At 57.6% G+C, this 18,536-nt stretch overlaps 2 protein-coding genes across 5 annotated transcripts in view; both read right to left on the bottom strand.

Annotated features, from left to right (window-relative positions):
- Positions 1–28: 28 nt before the first annotated feature.
- On the bottom strand, positions 29–4,788 carry HPS1 (HPS1 biogenesis of lysosomal organelles complex 3 subunit 1). 2 transcript variants are annotated; one of them, XM_085582631.1, is made up of 18 exons: positions 4,588–4,788; positions 4,375–4,512; positions 4,166–4,308; positions 3,819–3,927; positions 3,459–3,619; positions 3,280–3,382; positions 3,075–3,179; positions 2,913–2,982; positions 2,742–2,809; positions 2,043–2,210; positions 1,792–1,968; positions 1,655–1,722; positions 1,404–1,526; positions 1,237–1,302; positions 898–1,042; positions 699–812; positions 490–572; positions 29–247 (listed from the first exon to the last, which is right to left on the bottom strand). In XM_085582631.1, the coding sequence occupies exons 1-18, from the start codon at positions 4,684–4,686 to the stop codon at positions 85–87; spliced, it is 2,103 nt and encodes a 700-aa protein (XP_085438757.1). In that variant the 5' UTR covers positions 4,687–4,788; the 3' UTR covers positions 29–84. The 2 variants fall into 2 exon arrangements, with proteins under 2 accessions (XP_085438757.1, XP_085438758.1); XM_085582632.1 differs by having other exon boundaries at positions 3,075–3,152; positions 4,588–4,778.
- Positions 4,789–5,645: 857 nt separating this feature from the next.
- The window catches only part of HPSE2 (heparanase 2 (inactive)), a 105,648-nt gene continuing 92,757 nt past the window's right edge, over positions 5,646–18,536 (bottom strand). For 2 of the 3 annotated variants that reach the window (XM_021536427.4, XM_085582627.1), the window contains 4 exons: positions 18,177–18,291; positions 7,746–7,891; positions 6,629–6,775; positions 5,646–6,546 (listed from right to left, as the gene is read on the bottom strand). In XM_021536427.4, coding sequence (XP_021392102.1) covers positions 6,381–6,546; positions 6,629–6,775; positions 7,746–7,891; positions 18,177–18,291 — 574 coding nt within the window. In that variant the 3' untranslated portion in view covers positions 5,646–6,380. The remainder of the gene's footprint in view (positions 6,547–6,628; positions 6,776–7,745; positions 7,892–18,176; positions 18,292–18,536) is intronic. The other variant, XM_085582626.1, reaches the window with a different exon arrangement.

The following is an 18,536-nucleotide window of genomic DNA, read 5'->3' as shown; positions in this document are numbered from 1 at the left end:
ACACAGACACTGAGAAAGCAACCCAGGCTCTAGGAACACCCACACACCCACTTTAATCCCGGCCCCAAGGTGGCTGGAGGCGGCTCAGAGCAGAGGGATGCGGGATGGCTCCCAGAGGCGCCGGGCCAAGTCGTAGGCCTGCTGGACCACGAGCTCGGAGGGGATGATGCCCAGGTGCACGGTCAGCAGCTCATAGCACTTCACTACCTCTGCCTGGTGGTTCTTGCTGTAATAACGCAGCAACTTCCTGGGGAGGAGAAGACAGGGGCTTGTCAGGTACAGTGCACGTAGGCAGCCCCTTTCTAACGACCTTCCCTCTATAAAGCACTTTGCAAGGACACAGCAAAACCATTGGCACCAGGCTGGGAGATGGGCTGGTGTAACTCCACTGACACCACAACACTGGCATCCCGGCATCACTCACAGGGACCTGTGTGCCATCACAGCTTTGAGCCCTGGTGGCAAACCATAGGGCTGGCAACTGCTCACCTGTAGTAGTCCCCTGCAAGCATCCCAATGGGAGCAGAATCATCAGAAAGGACTGGTACCTCCACCACCTCCAGCTTGTAGCCCTGGGGAGAAATGACAGCAGAGGCAGGAGCTGGGGTGGGACCACCGAGCAGTCAGAGCTGGCTAGGCCTACAGCCTGCTCCCTGCCCCAGGGAAAGAGGGCTCAGCCCCTTCCTGGCCCCACATACCATCTCATTCTCAAACCAGAGGAAATAGGAGCAGCAGTAGTCACCATCCTGCAGCACCAGTGTTGTATAGCCCTTCTGTAGGTATCGCCGGGCCAGTGTGATCAGGGACCAGACCTGGGGGACAAGGGGCACCTGAAGCCTGAGCAGAAACCCCTCCAATTTCCACCCTCTTCTGCGGTTCCCATCCCATGAGCAGTACCTTTTTCTTGATGAAGGTAGCCAGGGGACCCTTGCCCAGCTCTGAACTGGACTTCTCTGTCACACTGAGTGATGGTGCCATCATTTGTCCAGCTGTGCGGTCCACATAGATGAAGTGCACGAGACCAGGGAAGTCCTCCAGGTATGTGGGATGGGTTAAGGGTGTCCAACAAATTTGGTGCCCTTCCAGGACAGCTCCTGAGCCTCAGGGAAACCACCTTTGCCCATTACACTCCTCCCCTTGATGTCGGTACCAGGGGACAGGGTCCCACTCCCACATCTGCTACCCCCTTAGGGCCACCCCGTTGCCAGGCTGGGTCCCCACTGCAGAGATGGGTATGACACCATGGTGATATTGCGCCTGCTCTTCACCAGCAGGAAGTCCCGCCAGTCCAGCAGCTTCTCCCTGCCGAGAAGAGGCACGGTGAGAGGCCAGGACCCACCAGCCCCAGCACAGCTGGGTGTGGGGCAGCCCCCTGGCAATGCTGACCATCCCCATGCACTCACCTCATCAATTTCTGAGCACGGTCCCGCAGCCCTTGGGACAGGCTGTGGCCAGCAGAGGTCAGGAAGAGCTGGCGGTACACGGAGCAGAGCTGCCGCTTCACATTGGCCACTGACTGCAGCAGCCTGAGCCAGGGGACACAGACCAGTTTGGACACTGTGTCCCCAGAACTGCAGAGACAGCTGTGCTGGTCCCCAGGCTGGGAAAGGTCCCTGCCTGTCCCAGAGACTTTCCCTGGCTTCCCCCTACTCACTCTAGGGAGCTCCCAGGCTCACTCCGTGAAAAGATCTTGTTCTTAAAGTCCAACCAGGTGTTCTGCAACTAGAACGAGACAGGACTGTGTCAGGCTGTGGAGAAAACAGGACAGGGTCCTCATGTTCCCACTCCTACCTGGATGTCCTGTCCACTCAACTTCTTTACAAATTTGTCCATGCGCTGCCGCAGCTCAGCGAGGAATGGGTAGGAGCGTGTGACTCCCACCTCTGGTCCCTCTTCCAGCTTCTTCTCCAGCACCAAGAAACCATCCAGCAGTTGGTACAAGGTGATGGCCACCTGGGTCATGGGGCCCTGCCAAGGAAGGGACAGGTGTGTCAGGAAGGACCCAGTCCCATATAACGTCCCTCACCTCAGAGGCAGCTCACCTTGGTCAGGAGCACAAGGGAGATGCCTGGCCAGAGTGGGAGGCAGTGCATGGTGTGTGGCAGCAAGGGGCAGTAACCTTCCCGCAGGCTGGCATCCAGAAAGATCCTTCTGGGGTTTGAAGCTTCAGGGACCAGAGGCCCCAAGGTCTGGAGCAAGTCCTCTGCCATCTGGGAAAACAGGGGAGATACTCAGTCCCCTGTAGGGATGAGACAGCTCACACCAAGAATGCTCTGTAGGGATGTAGCATTGCCTTGAAAGCTGCAACCAGGCAAGACAGAACCAAAAGAGCTGGAGGGGCCAGGTAGGAAAAGATCAGCAGTGAGGAAAGTGCCCAGGGACCCCAAAGGAGCAGCAGAGAAGAAGACTGTTGCAAAGACAAAGTTTGCAAATGCCTTAAATGGAGGCCAGTGTTTGCTGCAGTGTGTGAGGTGTTGCAGCATCCATCAGGGAAGCAGAAAGCCCAATGGCAGCAGAGGGAGACACTGCTCTGAGGCAGCCCTGCTCCCTCCCTGCTGACAGCTCGTTGTAAGCAATGCCTCCGAGAAGGAGATTACAGCTGTCACAATTATGCACAACATGCGGGACACAGGACACCCACAGCTGTAGCACAGCAAGAGACGAGTGACGAGGACTGGAATCTGCAAAGGGCAGGCTGGTGAGGTGTGGAGCTGGGAGGTGTTGCAGGGCTCTGTGCTCACCTGGACATCTGCAGCATCCACCTCCCCGATGCTCAGCATCTCAGCACCCTCTGACCAGCTCTCACTGCCTGCAGAGAACAGGGCAGGGCACCCTTCCAGCCCCCCTCAGAGCCCTGGGGCCTCGGCAGGCCTGGGGGTGTGGGCACAACTGCTGCCCAGCTGGGCACTCACCTGTACTGTGCCGGCCTGGCGAGGGCTCAGGTGTGTAGTACACCTCAGGCACAGAGAGATCATCTGTGTCCTGCCAGCAAAAACAAATGGGTCAGCGATAGCAGCAATACAGGCAGCCCTCCCAGCAATCCCACCCTACAACTTCTGATATCAAGGACTCACTTGGTCATCCGAGTCCTTCTCTGCAGCTCCATGGGAGCCAGGGCCACTCACAGGAATGCTCTCACTTCTCTTGGGTCCCTGAGGAAGAACATTCCCTGCTGTGGCCTTTCAAAAATAGAGAAAAAACCCCTCAGCCCCAGCTGTCAAGGCATCGCCCCATTGGAGCACCCTGACTTGCTGCACCCCCAGTCCTGCTCTGGAGCACCTGTGGGCCAAGCTCCTCCTCAGCACTCTGACTGGGGTACAGGTCCTGAACCAGGAGGATGAGGACAAGCAGGTCGGCAGGGCGGATGGAGCTGGCGTTGCGGCTGCAGGCCAGAGGAGGGACAGGTCAGCTGGGAGGACAAATGGCTGCCCTGGGGAGGATGGTGGGGCTGGGCGCACCTGGAGTAGAAGGCCAGCAGCTTGGTGTGTACCAGGATGAAGGCATGGCCCACTTCATCCCCGCCACGCTCAGGGCTGGTGTTGATGTACTGTACCACTTGACGCTCCAGGAACTCGATGCACTGCTCACACAGCTGAGGATGGATCAGCCGCTCCACGGCCTGTGGTGCAGGAGGAGGGCAGGCTGCTGAGCTCCCTCAGCACAGCCTTACAGTCCCAGGGGTGGGTCTGAGCTTCCATTGCTCCAGGAAGCTGCCCGAAAGTCCCCAACCTACTGCCTTTTCCCACATCCTGGGACTCCATGCAGCCTCCCACTCCTGGAACACTCCAAAAGTGAGGGACAGCCCAGAGCGTTGGTACCTCCACTGCAAAGCTCTGGTCCTCCTCCCGCAGGTGGCTGTAGGTCTCCAGCAGGCCCCGCAGCAGGCTCCACACACGCTCCCGCTGCTCTGAATCAGCCGGCCGCAGCCTGCAGCCATCACAAGAGTGTAACTCATAGGTGGCTGTCACCTCCCCGCGTGGGACGGACACACCAAAACCCAGCTCCCCGCGTGGGACGGACACCAAAACCCAGCTGCAGCCCAGCAAAGGGAGGGTTCCAGCTAGAAACACCCACTCCAACCCCCCGGTGCTGCATGAAGGCAGCTCAGAGCAGCCACCCCAGCAACCCGACATGCCACCCCGTGCCGGTGGCTGTGCCTGCTCACTCCTTGCGGACGAGGTGCGAGTCGAGCGTGACGAGGCCACAGTGAGCCTCCACCAAGCGCCGCAGCACGAATAGCGTCCGGCGCAGGTCATCCTCGCTCTGCGTCCCGTCGCCGTTCACTGCGATGTACAGGCAGTCCCCGAACTGCAACCGGCAGCGGGGTCAAGCGGGGGCCGCCCAGGGGTCCCTGGTCCCCGGTGCCGGTCCTACCATGTGCAGGACGTGGAGGTGCCGCCCGCCCTCGGTGGCGAAGCAGGTATAGGTGTCGGAGAGCTTCTCCAGCAGCGCGGCGCAGGAAATGATGAGGGGAGCGAAGAGGGTGTTGAGGCTGTCCTCCAGCGCCGGGCCCTGCGCCACATTCCCCCGGTCAGCCGCGCACCCCATGCTCCCTTCCCCGTACCCCCGCCGCCCGTCCCGCCCCACCTGCCCGGCGTGGGACGACCGCAGCCGGCGGAGGAAGGCGGCATCGGCCCAGTAGAAGAGCAGCTCGGCCGCAGTGCTGGCGATCAGGACGCAGCGCATGGCCCGCGGCCGGGGAGACCCCGGGACCGGGGCACCGGGACCGGGCGGCTCCGGGACCGGGCGGCTCCACCCGCCCCGCGCCGCTTCCTGCTCCGCCGCGCGTGACCGCCGCGCCCACGCGCGCAGCGCCCCCGGCGGCCCGGCGCGGCTCCGCACCGAGTGACCGCGGCTCCGCACCGAGTGACAGAGACACCGCACCGAGTGACAGAGACACCGCACCGAGTGACAGCGGCACCGCACCGAGTGACCGCGGCTCCGCACCGAGTGACAGCGGCACCGCACCGTGTGACAGCGACACCGCAACGTGTGACAGCGACACCGCATCGTGTGACAGCGACACCGCAAAGTGTGACAGCGGCACCGCACCGTGTGACAGCCGCACCGCACCGTGTGACAGCCGTACCGCACCGTGTGACAGCCTCACCACACCGTGTGACAGAGACCCCGCACCGTGTGACAGCGGCACCGCACCGAGTGACAGCGACACCGCGAAGTGCGACAGCGACACCGCACCGTGTGACAGCGGCACCGCACCGTGTGACAGCGACACCGCACAGTGTGACAGCGGCACCGCACCGTGTGACAGCCGCACCGCACCGTGTGACAGCGACACCGCACCGAGTGACCGCGGCACCGCAACGTGTGACAGCCGCACCGCACCGTGTGACAGAGACCCCGCACCGTGTGACAGCGGCACCGCACCGAGTGACAGCGACACCGCAAAGTGCGACAGCGACACCGCACCGTGTGACAGCGGCACCGCACCGTGTGACAGAGACACCGCACCGTGTGGCAGCGGCACCACAAAGTGTGACAGAGACACCGCACCGTGTGACAGCCGCACCGCATCGTGTGACAGCGACACCGCAAAGTGTGACAGCGGCACCGCACCGTGTGACAGCCGCACCGCACCGCGCCCGCCCGCCCGGCCCGGCCCGCGGCGGACAGAAGACGCCGGCTTGGTTGAGAGCCCAACTTTATTACACCTCCGGTAGCGCCTGGGCGCGTCGCAGCTGCTCCTTCCTGCCCGCGACACCGCCACTCTCCCGGGCAGGACACGGTCCCGGCCCGCCGCTCCGCCCCTCTCCGCCCCGGGATGTATAATTTAATTATCAACACTTCCCGCCGCGGAGCCCGAGCTCGCCCGCCCGGGGCGGGCCCGGCGCGCCCTCCCCTCCCCTGCCCCGCCCCGCCCGGTGCATCCCCGGCGGCCCCGGCCGGCTGGCGGCATCCCGGCGGCAGTAGAGGGAGCTGCTTCCATGCGCTTGCTGCACCGGAGCACTGCCCGCCTCCGGGGAGGGGGTCCGGCCCCTGCAGGGGTCATCCCGAGCGGCAGCGGGACCAGGGGGTCGGGGAGGGTGCTCCCTGGGGCTCAGCATCGCAAACCTCCCTGCAGCCAGTGGGCACCAGGGCCTGGGTCCTTCTCGCAGCTCACAGGACGGAGGATGGCAGGCCCTGCAAATTGGCTGTGGCACTGCTCTGGCGGGATGGTGGCCAGGGCATGTGGAGCTCTGCGGTCACAGGGCAGGGTGGTCCCAAGGTGGAGGACATCCTGGGGGTGAGGATGAGGGCATGGCGTGGAGCTGCCCAACACGGCCCCACGGCGAGGCTGCGTGGGCTGCCAAGGAGGCAGCGTGACCTGGGCAGTGCACAGGGGCAGGAGCGGGGCTGGCCAGTCCATTGTGGGCCACAGGCTATCGGTACCGACAGGCCAGCGCGTTCACATTCTTCACCACGTAGAAGCTCATAGTCAGCGGGGGGATGACGAGGGTGCGGCCGGCCCGCAGCGGGCGCGGCTTCAGCTCGGGGAGAGTCCCATCATCCACCATGGCCAGCGGCTGCCCGTTGAGCTGGACCGACCTGTGGGACCAGGAGAGGGTCAGCGCCGTGGCACTGAGCATGGGACAGTGGTGGCAGTCCCAGCCACCAGCATGAAACTTACTTGGAGTGGAGCCCGTCCTTGCCATAGGGCTGCAGCAGGTACTGGTGGACAATCTTATCCCGCAGCGTCCCTGCCAGCTTGATTTTCTTCCGGGAGCGATGCAGGTTGATGATGTAAAGGGTGATGGATCCCCGGACATAGTTGTGACTACAGAGGGGAGAGTGGGAGATGAGGGCTGCACTGCCATGTCCTCAGGGAGCATTGCCTCCAAGAAGGGGCTTGGGAGTCTCTGTAAGAACTGGCCTGGTGCAGGTATCCCGATTCACTATCCTGCTGCCCCTCCACAGGGACATGCCACCTTCCCATCATGGAGCCTGGTTCTGAGGTGACACCTTTCAAGCCACCCTCTTCAGCCGGCAGGGACACGGCACAAGAGGACGTTGCCACGGTGTCCAGTGTGGAGGTGGCCAAGGACAGAGCGTCAGTCCCACGACGGCCCCCGTCCCCCCCTCCCACAGCCCTGCAAGGAGGAGGCTGAGAACGGAGGGGAGCTCTGTGCATGAGTGGCGTCTGCCCCTGCCACCCCGGGCACCTGACAGACAGGTCCAGACACTGATCCTCTGTCCCTGCCTAATCAGGCAGCCCCAAACAAAGGCTATAAAGCACTTTGCACCTGTCAGTTACTAGACAAGGTTTCCTACCGAGCTGGAGGCATGTTGAAAGCATCTGGACTGTGTAAAGAAACAGTCTCTCCTCCTCCACAATAGCAACTTGTGTCCGCGGAGGAGGTGGCGGCCCCCCCGGCTCGCTGAGGTGCTTTCAAAGACCTTATCAGCGAAACAATAACCAGGCCAGGCTCCACGGCAGCGCGGCCCGGCGGGTAACCCGACCGAGCGGGGCCCCTCGTGTGAAATCCACTCCCTTGATCTCTGCTGCCCAGGCTGCCCGGCGGCCACTGCGCCGCTCCCAGCCCGTCCCGTTCCCAGGCACGGGCTGGCCGCGACTTTCATCGGGGGCATCGCCGTTCCTGCACTCTCCCTTCACTGTGACAGCGGCCAGAGCAGGACCCGAGTGGATATCCTGGGAAGCCAACGCGCCCCAGCGCGTCCTTGTTGGCCCCCATCCCCTGGGGGTACCTCTTACCCCACCCTGTAACCCTCATCCTTGCTCCGCTTACTTGTGGTAGCTGGTGCAGTGGGCATAAATCCGGAGCTTGTCGCGAATGACCCTGCCGGGCCGGGGTTTCCTCTGGAGACCGGCCACGTGGATCGCCAGCACCTTGGGACCAATGAGGCGCTTGTAAAGCAGGGACAGCCAGTAGTCCTGGGGGGCAGAGGGGACAGTCAGCAGCACAACAGCCCCCCTACGCACAGAGGGCGTGGGCAGGAAAGGCTGGCCCCCCTGCTTGCAGCCCAGCAAAATTATGGCTGTTGGGGAGAAAATGTTGTGTGCCAGATGTCTGCTTTGGGGATGAGGTTTTTTTTGTGCAGTCCAAGCCATAATGGCATGGATGTTTCCAGGAAAGGGATTCAGGGAGGAATACATTGCCCATGCTGAGAGACATGGGTACCCTCTAAAGGAGCTCAGATCTTGGCTGGGTTGCGGAGCATGGGGAACAGCACGAGCACCATTGCACACACCCATGGACCAACACTAAGCCATGCTGTGGATCTGCACAGCAGCTCCAGCTGATGCACACAGGGTGGGGATGTCTCTGGAGCAGGCTCTAGCCCCACTCTCTACACAGAGCTGGAGCACATCAGAACTCTCACCTGCTCTTTGTCTCTACTCATGGCACACTGGCTTTTGGGACTGCTGAGGGTGCTCAGCTTCCCAGAGCCATTTCTCTGGTTTTAAAGCCTCCTGAGGAGCATGGGGAAGCCAAGCTCAAGAAAGAGGAAATGCTTAGACCCTACACACATGCAAAAGTGATGCAGCCTTAATTACGTCACCACACACTACTTTTTCCTGCAGGGCAGGGCCTCGCACAGCACGCAGGATGGGCCCCAAGCTCCGGGGAGGGAGGTGAGGCTGTGCGGTGACGGAGGCCGGCAGGGCCCCCCCTCATCCGCTGCAGGAGCTGGGAGGTGTGTGGTAAATGAAGCAGGGTTGTGGGAAGGGAAAGGGCAGGCTCAGGCCCTCGCCTGCTGTTCTGCAGGATGAGGCTCTGGCCCCACTGCTCCTCCAGGAACACCAGGTGATGCTGGGGAGATGGAGCCTCTCACCCTGCTTCTCTGAGTGCTGCCTGTGGGTGCTGAGGCACCTTCACACACATGAGCACTCTGCATAAACACTCTCTGAACAGCCCAGAGTGGATATCCTAGAAGGGCCATGTGCCCCAGGTCAATTGGGATGATCCCCCCTCCCCAATGGCAATGTCTAACCTTTAGCAGTGATGGTCACACTAGCACCAGGGGCTGCTCTGCCTGTCAGGGCTGACCTGTATAGTGAGGAGGAAATGGGTACTGAACAAGCACCTCGTGGCTCTGCACAGTGCCTGGGAAGGGCAAGGAAAGCCCTGCATGGTCAGCATAGTGTGATGAAGGGGTCCTGCATCCCAGAAGGGCATGTGGTTGGGAATGGGGTCTCCAGGCCCCCAGGATGCAGAGCAGAATGGGCAGGTGGAAGTACAGATATCATATACAGACTGAGTAATCCATCCTGTGCGTGGGGAGCCCTCCCACAGCCCCTGATTAACATGCATTTTGGGTAAAGAGGTCAGCATATAAAGCCGAGCAGTGGGGCACCAGTGACCAGCACAAGGTGAAAACCCACCAGCCAGACTGGACTGCCAGCCCCATGCTCTTTCCAGCTCAGCAGAATCTGATCTGTTTAATCAGCACTTAGCTGGTCTGGCAAAGATAGATCCAGACACACTTCTCACTTTCTGGGCAAGGTTTTGGCATAATGCTGGAGGAAAAGCCACCTTCTGTTCTCCTCTTGATACTCCCAGCCAAAACCACGGGGCTTTGCGCCACACCAGCCTGGTAACTGCTTCCTCTGGAAACTCTGGGCCCCAAAGGAGATGTGAGTGTGAAAGGAGAGGCTCGTGTAGCCTGAGGCAGCTCAGCCACAAGGCCAAAGTTCCCAAGGAGAACGAGCTGCAGTTGCTCAATGCAGCTGGTGTGTGCTATCAGTGAGGCCATGCCTCTGTCCCTGACCCTGCTGGCTGCTTGGGCTGCCCTGCTTGGGATGTCCCTGCCTGCACCAAGCTTCTGTGGGAAGCAGTGCCAGCCTGTGCTGCTCAGGCTCACAGGAGGCAGGAGAAACGGTACTGCTGCCTCTCTGGCAAGCCACCCTGATTAGCAGTCATTAGATGAGTAACTTCTTGAGTTTGCAGTGAAGACAAAGAAAAGCACAGACTTCAGTGTTTAGCCCCATTGTCACACATTAAAACTAAGTTTTGTGTCCTGAGCTACCTGTCAGCTCAGGCTTTTAGGTCTCTAGAAGCCCTTCGGGGATTTCTCATCTCCTCTCTGTATTTTCACTGATGAGATGCTGCTTTCACCCACAGGTTACAGGAGTAATAGAGGCCAGACCCTCAGTGTCTGCCCTCAGACACAGAATTTCCATGAGGATCTCACGAGCTGCTCTGCAGGAGGCTGTCAATGGTCTTGCCTCCATGGTGAGCTGGGACCAGCACCTCCAGCCTCCAGCTGAGCACCCACCCCTCTGGGCTGGGTGTTCCCCAGGGATTTGCTGCTTTGACATCAGTGTCCCTCCACTCTCAAGGCAGCAGCAAGGTTTGTAATGTGGGGGTCCTGAGAGACTGACCAGCCCCATGAGCTGCCCCAGCTGCTGCTAAATTTTATATCTCAGCACTTGCTCTTCCCAAGGATTCTCTGAACAGCCCTGCAGAGCTGGGGGCATTGAGCCCCAAGCTCCTGCCATGATGGTTCATGGGCAGAGCTGTGCCATTCAGCATCTCCTAAGCTGGGCACAGGACAGATGAATGTCTCTCCTATGTGTTGACTATGTTTTGTGAGCTTCTGGCCCAGCTAAGGGTACACAGCTTTTCTGAGAAAAGCCATGCAGGTGCCATGGGATGGGTAGGACAGTCAGCAGTGATTTAGGGTGAGCTGCTCTGCAGAGTATGAGGTGATCACAGCTGAGTGTGCAGTGTTTCAGCACAGTCAGTGCCTCCAGGGCAGTGCAGAGACCACTGTGTCCCTCCAACATCTGCAGGAGGTGAGGGGAGAACAATGCTTTTACCTCGCCTTGCTGGCAAAGCTAGCTCCAAAGTCTCAGTTTCAAGAAGGATGTGAAAATAGCAAAGAGAGTTCAAAGGAGGGCCAAAAAATTGACCTGGGGTTGAAAAAGGAGTCATCAGCACTGGCCTCAAGGCACTTGAGCCCTTCAGCTCCCTGCAGGGAAGCACTGAAGACAGCTGCAGCTTTTCACATCATCGCAAATCCACTTGTGTGAGGGGCCAAAATCATGTTATTTGCAATAAATTACCAGGACCTGGTGACACCAAGCCCTTGGATGATGAATTAAACACACACACACCTAGCATGACTGAAACCAACCTGCTGAGGGCAGACACTTTCCCTAGCTGGGCTGGTGCTCCAGGGCTGCTCCATCCACTGGCATGAGTGAACCCCAGCTAGAATCACACCAGGGCTGCTGGGCTTCCTAGAGCTACCAGCTCCTGATCAAAGGGGACCAGCTTGGGAAATAGATGCTCTGGAAACCCAGCTGCAACCAGGGTGGCTTTTCCACTGACCAATGACCTCTTCCTGAGTCCTGGCAGCAGCTGGCACCCGCTCCCATGTGGCACATTCTGTGCAAGCAAGTTCCTCAGGCTGGCAGTGCCCACATACCCCTTGTAAAGATGTGCAGTGTGGTGCTGGACATCCTGTCAGGGACAGCCTCAGCAATGTCCAGGGAGACAGGGTGCTCCAACCAGTGCAACTGCAGAAAGGATTTGTCTTTTGGAGTCACAGAAAACTCCTGTTGTGAGGGCTGGGCCAGCAATACGGCTGTAGCAGTAGAGGAGGGATAGCAGAGAAGAATCTGGTTTGTTATTAGTCCCAAGGGAATCAAGGGATCTTTCTTGGTTTGATTACTCTGCAGACCCATCAAGCAGTACTGCAGGTGAGGAGCACCTGAAGGCAGAGCCTTCCTGTGCCTCAGGAGGTCTTCTGAAGTCTGGGACCCCTGATTTGTGGGCAGGAGGGGAGCTTGTGTTAAGTGAGCTGATGTGCAGAACTCAGGGACCCTCATCTTCTGAGCCCCGTGGGGCCAGTGAAGATGTACAAGTTTTCCATTAGAGAGGGAAAGCCCAGAGGGTCCTACCTGATCTCTTTGCACAATTTACTTCATTGCAGAAGTTTTAGAGACTTCAGCTTTTGGAAACAAGGTTGATTAGGCAGACCTGAGGTAGAACCTGTTAGCCAGACCCTCTTGTCTGCAGAGCCATCAGGAAAAGTGCAGGAGTTATCCCCGTGCTCTCTCCTAGAGACAACAAAGCAGCCCTGCTGCCACCTGAATTTGTTCAGCTCTGTGCTCTCCATGTTTCAGAAGATGTTTCCGTAATCAGAAAACCAGAGTAAAAGAGCCATAGCCCTTCAGTCTCCTGGGAACTGTAACCAGCAAAGGCAGCTGAATTTCAAATGAGTAGGCTGTGAGCCCGTGGTGCACAGCCTCCTCTTGCTGGGGCTGCCAGGGCATGGCGTTATGTTCCCAAGTCACCAGCAGCATCAGCTGGGCTGCTACTCACCATATTCCACTTTTTATTGCTTCTTCCTACTTCTGAAGCTGTCCAAGTTCTTCCCCTGTGTCTTATGCACACTCGAGTTTCAATAGAGTTACAGAGAGCTCCAGTCCTGCACTTTCATCTACATTATTCCACAGTCCAAGCAACCTGTGTGGAGATAAGGGCTGGCTGGTCTGAATATCACAGGACAGAGAGTTCTGCTCTTTCATCCCTTTGTTGAGCCTGATGGCTTGTTTTTGACAAAAGCATCCTATGGAAAATAATGATTGTGTTGTGAAGTCTTGGAGGGATGGAGAAGCTGCCACTTTCCAGAGAGCTTGTTCCAGCAGTTACATATCCACACTGTTAATTCCACTCCTTATTTTTGTCTTGAATTTGTCTGGCTTCAGCTTCCAACCACTGCTTCTTGTTCTTTCTTTTTCCACTAGATTAAAGAGATTCTCAGCATCCAAAGCTTTCTCCCTGTGGAGGTCCTTACATCCTGTTCAAGCCATAGCTGCTTGTTCCTCCAGCAAGGCTGGATAATGCTGCTTTTAACATTATCCCTGAGTTTTATGTGCTTCTTAAGTGGGAGTTTAAGGTTTTCTCAGCCAAGCCCTTTGCAAGGTTCTGTGACAAGTAGAGTGGGGCAGAGCCTCATCCTGCAGGGAACAACATTTTCTGAAGTCAAAATCATCAGCTTCAGACACTAATGTTGCCTTCATGAGCTCTCATGTCCCCACCGTCAGGGACATGATCTGTTTGCTGTTTTGTGTGTGTCCCCTCTTATATGGAGGTTGTGGAGAACTGAGCAATCTCCTACAACATTTGCTGCTGCATTGGGGAGTCTGTGAGTGAGCACCACAGGGGACACTCCAGAGACAGTCTATGACTGGGGAACAAGGCTCCTTCTAGCCCCAAACAAGGGGGCTTCAAGTGGACTGGCCTGCCAGAGGCACCAGCAGGGAGGAGGCAGCAGGCAGAGATGCAGCAGGAAGGGGCCCCTTGCCTCTTCCCTGCTGGGCAGGACAGACCTTTGGTTTGATCCAGACACCTCCGCCCATGAAAGGAACGGCTGATGCTGACCAATCCCTTTTTTGCTGAGGCCACATCCCTGCAGGTGCCCCACCACAGCCCTCTGAAGCTGCTGACATCTCTGCCTGGGCATCTGTTGCTTTTGCTGTGCTGATCCTCTTCCTTCCTGCTCCAACGGCTGCAAATGCTTCATCTCACACTGCTCTTTCCTGCCTTGCCTTATGCCTTTACATCTTCCTGCAGCTTTCTCCTCAAGCAACTGTCTTCAGCACAATTCCTACTGTGAGAGTGGCAGCCACAGGAATTGCTCCCAGGCATCAGTGGCACTGAGGGGACAGCCTGCCCAGGAAACAGGAAAGTGCTGAGTAGGATGTGACCCCTGCCTACTGCCCATCACAGCCTGCCTCCAGCCAGTGGCCTCCCCACCTTCTTGGGATCTGAGCACATGGAGAAACAGCCAAATCTCTCTTTTGTCATCACCTCTCCCTAACAGGGTCCAGGCGATGCAGGCTACAGGAAGGGAGCAGAGTTGCCAGATCAGAGGGCTTGGAAACCAAATGCAATTTTTCTGTTTCCTGTTCTTCCAGAACACCAATCCACTCTGGGAATGGTCTTTCTGTCCCACCTCATTCACAGCCCTGGGTTGGCTCTGTGACCAAGCTAGGCAGGTTTAGCACTAGCATGGTGCCTCTGGGAGATGTGAGCCATGGCTGTGTCCATCCTTCCAAGACCAAGCTGCTGCTGCCGGTCCCAGATGGCTTTTGTTTCTGCCCCAGACTCTGCTGCAGGAGGAACAGTCCAGCTCCAGCTCTGCACATGTCTTGCAGCTCCAGTGGGTGGGTGCCAGAGCTGCTAGCCTGGCTTTGATCCATTTAAGTGCATATGCACTTCAGAGACCATTTTCCCCGTGCGCCAAGAGGGAAAGGCCCTTTAACCCACTGACAGCAAGTAGAGTTTAGCTGCTTTAAATCTGTCTCCTCATTCATGGATACAACAATCCTCAGAGCAAACCTGGAACTCCTGGAAGGAGGGAGGGTGCAGGAAGCAGACAATGCTTCAGTCCTTGAGACATAATAGAAAGGACAAGGTGGTGGAGTAGATGCTCTGCTCAAACCTGCTCCAGGCAGTCGTGCCAAGGCTCGCTGGAAGACTTCCATAGGGCACCATTTCCACTCTGCCCTTCAGCAGACCATGCTTTAGCTGGACATCTCATGGGAAAGCTTTTCCCCCATGCACACCTGAACTGCCTGGGATTTCATCCCTCCCATCTGTGGCCAGAGCAAACGTCCTCTAACAACAGCTCCTGCCAATCCGTGCCTCTCCCAGCCCTTCCCTGTCTGCAGGCATCACTCCCACCAGAGTCAGTGCTCTAGCGTGCAGGGCAGACTGGGGTGCCAGACGCCCGCACGGGAGATTTATGGTCATCAGGAACAGCTTCCATGTGTGTGCATGCTCCATTGAACCTGCTCCCTCTCCCCAGCCTTTGTCACTCCCGGGGGGAGCCGCAGCCGCCGCGGTGCTGGGCCGGCTGGCGCCCAGCGCGGTGGCAGCGGCATTGCCGACGGGCGGCTGCAGCAGTGGGGCCGAGTTCCGCTGGCCCCAGCGTGGGCATGGGCACAGGGGGGTGAGGAGCCAGCCCCGCTGCCCTGGCCAGGGGAGGATCCCCTCGGGTGCAGGGTCGGAGACGTTCAGCTGCTGGCACCTCACCGGAGTGGCCCTTGCCCCCTTGGACCCATTCCCTAATGCCGCTCGGGACACACAGCCCTTATATGAGCCCGGCGTCCTCCCTCCTCCAGGACAGACAGTGATGTTCTTTCCCATTGAGTTCTCCCCGGTGGCTTTGGGCAAAGCCAAGGAGGTGAAAAAGCACCCCCAGCATCCAAGCATCTGATCACAGCACCACTGGGCACAGACCTTCGCACTGCTGTGATGCTTTCTCAAGGACGCCATCAATTCACAGGCAATATCACATTGTCTTCTACCACCACAGCTGAGCAGGCAGCCCCTGCTGTCGATTCACCCTTGATCCCTCTGGGACTTTCTTGCCCTGCATATGAATTTTATATGCAGAAATGAACTTTAAGTGTCTACTAAACTGAGTATCTCACCGCCCATAGTCCTTAGAGGAAGGTACATGAGGAGCCACAGGAAATGGAAGTCTGGTTTTCAGCTTCGGCTTTTCCATGGGGTTTGTGCTCCTCAAGCCCTGCCTAGAAATATGCCCAAGTTTTTTCTCTTCATAGATATAACCTTACGGCATTGCACATTAAAGGAGCAGAAATCAATACCAAGTATGGATAAAAGAGAGATGACTACCACGTGGAAGAGCACTGAAAAACATCTTTAACATTCTGTAAGAATCTGAAGAGAAATCTCACGTCTGCCTGGGGTGAAATAAATGTATTGCTTCCCTCTGGATTGTTTCAGAGAGATATTAAGGAAAGAGAGATAGAGTATGCCTGAAATGATCCTAGAGGTACTATATGCTGGATCAGCATTTCAAAGGCACTGCCCCGTGACGAGCAAATATTAGCGCTGCTCCTGCCCTCCTTCCCTCCATGCCTTACTCCCACACATGTACAGGTTTAAGTGCAGGCAGGCAGACTGATGTACCTGCAAAAGGCTTTATTTGAAGGGCTTCTCTGACTATTATACAGCTGACTGCTCCAATCACTCAGGAAGAAAAAGCACTCCAACCATACATGAAAATGTTATCTCAAAAATAACAAGGCAGTAAAACACTTGAGCTCAAAGGGAGAATGGACAGGCAATTCTGGCAACCAGGATGGGCACTCAAGCTGCCCTTCCATGGGTGAAGGACCTGGAGGGGCACACAAGGACCATGTCTGCGGCAAGATGTTCCAAAAGTCACAAGATGCCACTTAACTCATGAGCCAGCTGTGTATGGGAAGCCCAACAGAGATGTGAGCACCTTCCTAATTTCACTGCGAAGCTTCAGTTCCTGTTGGTCACACTGCTGCCACCCGAGACCATCCTCTTATCGGACAAGCAGGCATCAGCAGGGGCAGGGAGGAGAAGAGGTGCAAAGACTGCTGCGGGGAGCCCCGGGCTGGCTCCCGGCCCCCTGAGAGCTGCCAGCCGGAGCTGTGAGCGATGCCGCGGCGGTGCAGCCCTGCTCTCAGCAGGCAGCCGAGAGCTGCCTCACGCCCAGAGGCGTGCGGAGACCTCTTTGTCATGGCAGCTAATGAGCAGGTTGTGTTTCACAGCGCCGCGGCCCCGCGCAGGTACCGCCGGCGGCTTTTGTCTTCTGACAGCTCCCACGGGAAAAGAGCAGCCGCCGCCCCGCGGAGCAGGTCACCCCCGGCCTTGCTGGGCTTCACGGTGTTTGCAGCTTTTTTAAACCCTTCGTCGGTTTTCACCTGTCTGTGGCTCTTTTATAGCACAGGAGTGGAGGGAAAGGGGTTGTGGAAGTACCTGCGAAGAGTTTGTGCAGGAGCACAGTGATGGGATGTGGGATCGGTGCTGAAGAACATGGGAGAGTGAGGAAACAACCATGACGGCAATTGGCACCTCACTTATTGGGAGGCTTATCTTTAAAACAACAGCAAAATCCAAGTTAAAGACTTCCATTGTGTTTAACAGCCTGGGGTTTATTCTCCTAACTCCTTCCCTGGCTTTAATCCTGTTCTGAACTGCACTCCTTCTCCAGTCGCTCTGGGGCTGCTGCCCCGCTGTGCCAGCAGAGCTGGCCATGGGCCACCCTCTGAGCTGCTGTGCCAGGAGAGCTGGCCACAGCCAGCTGCTACCCCTGTGCACCCAGCAGGCAGGAGCTGGCCTGCACCCATCCAGCCAGGAGCAATCTGGGGCCCCGAAGCCCTGGGAAAGGGGTGATGTGGCTTAGTCAGGGAAATTGGCTCTTCAGGAGAAATCCATCGAGCTGCGAGCTCAGGTTCCTCTCAAACAAAGTTCAAAGCCCCCAGGCTAGGCCCCCAGAGCTGGCAGGTATGCTTGCTGGAAGGCTGGGAAGAGACCAAGGTGCCCCAGGAGATACCCAGAGCAGCACAAGCAGTAGACCATGCTCTCCTGCTCATAGGTTCACTCTCTGAAGCCAGCCTGGTGCTCAGGGATGCTGTTTTCATTGCCCGAGTAGGGAGAGCTGACTGAGCTGCAGTTCCCTCAGATTTTGCTCCCCTGCAGCCACCCCTGAGATCCCAGCACACAGTGTCAGGGCTGTGCACATGTCCAAGAGGGATCTCCAGCCTGCTGGCAGCGTCTGCTGGGTCATGGACCAATAAATCCCTTCTAGAAGAAATGCAGAGCATCCAGCTTCTCCGCCAGGATCTCTGCCTGCAAGACAGTACATTTACTAACCCCCAGAGGAAAAGGAAACCTGCTACTTTTAACAGGATTTTTCATGTGGTTTCCTTATCAGCACCATGTGTTCTGGGAGTTCCCCCTCTGCTCAGGTGTTTCTGAAGATGAGGGATGTTGCGGGGCACTGCTGAGATCCACTGCTCACTGTGAAGCTTTCACCTTGGTTTCTAGAAGTCTGAAATCAGGTGCTGAAGCTCCAGCCTGGCTTCCCTTGGGCCAGCTCAACATGAGTGATCCAGATGCCCGCTCCATTCATCCCTCCAACTCGCCAGCCTGCCCTGGTGCCCCTCAGTGGTACCAGACTCCCTCCTGTGCTGCAGCCCTGGGGCATCATTTGAAATTTCAGCCACAGAGATATCACTCTCCCATCTGCCTCCTTCATGTCTCACTTGACATAAACCAACATCTCCTATTAACACTGTCAGGAACAGATTTGGAAAGTTCATTTTCCGGCAGAGTTCAGACAGGCCACAAGGAGAGAATCCCCCAAGACATGCAGGGAGAAGCCAGCACCAGCATGACATCCCTGGGCAGACCTACCGGCAAGGGGTTGAAGTTCTGGTCCACCAAGTGGTTGTGGCCGTGGTCGAGGAAGGAATGGCGCACCACCACGTCGATGCCCTGGCTGGCCAGCAAGCCCAGCGTGTTCAGCCACCTGGGGACAGAGGGAACAGAGCCAGGGCACATGGACAGGCAGGGAGGCACCATGGGGGGAACACTATGGAGGGACTGCCTGGTGCCAGCGGCACAGCTGCTCTCATGCACACGACCTGATTCCTGCTCCAGCACCTGAGCTGAAGCCTCCTGATGGTTTTATGAGCTGGTTACTAACTGGCTCCCACTATCCCTGCCCCAGCAAGTCTGCACGTCTCTTCCCCTGCCCCAGCTGTGCCCAGCTTG

This window comes from Lonchura striata, chromosome 6 (assembly GCF_050655825.1).
Source record: "Lonchura striata isolate lonStrDom1 chromosome 6, ASM5065582v1, whole genome shotgun sequence".
Taxonomy (NCBI): Eukaryota; Metazoa; Chordata; class Aves; order Passeriformes; family Estrildidae; genus Lonchura; species Lonchura striata.
The sequence above is the reverse complement of the archived record's forward strand: the minus strand, read 5'-3'. Positions and strand labels throughout refer to the sequence as shown.

Bases quoted from the DNA above. Each gene is read 5' to 3' on its own strand.
- HPS1 (XM_085582631.1), bottom strand. From the start codon at position 4,686: ATGCGCTGCGTCCTGATCGCCAGCACTGCGGCCGAGCTGCTCTTCTAC. The intron at 3,620-3,818 runs GTACCAACGCTC...CCTGCACCACAG, and splicing joins ACCAGAGCTTTGCAGTGGAG to GCCGTGGAGCGGCTGATCCA. The intron at 2,810-2,912 runs GTGAGTGCCCAG...TGTTCTCTGCAG, and splicing joins GCCAGGCCGGCACAGTACAG to GCAGTGAGAGCTGGTCAGAG.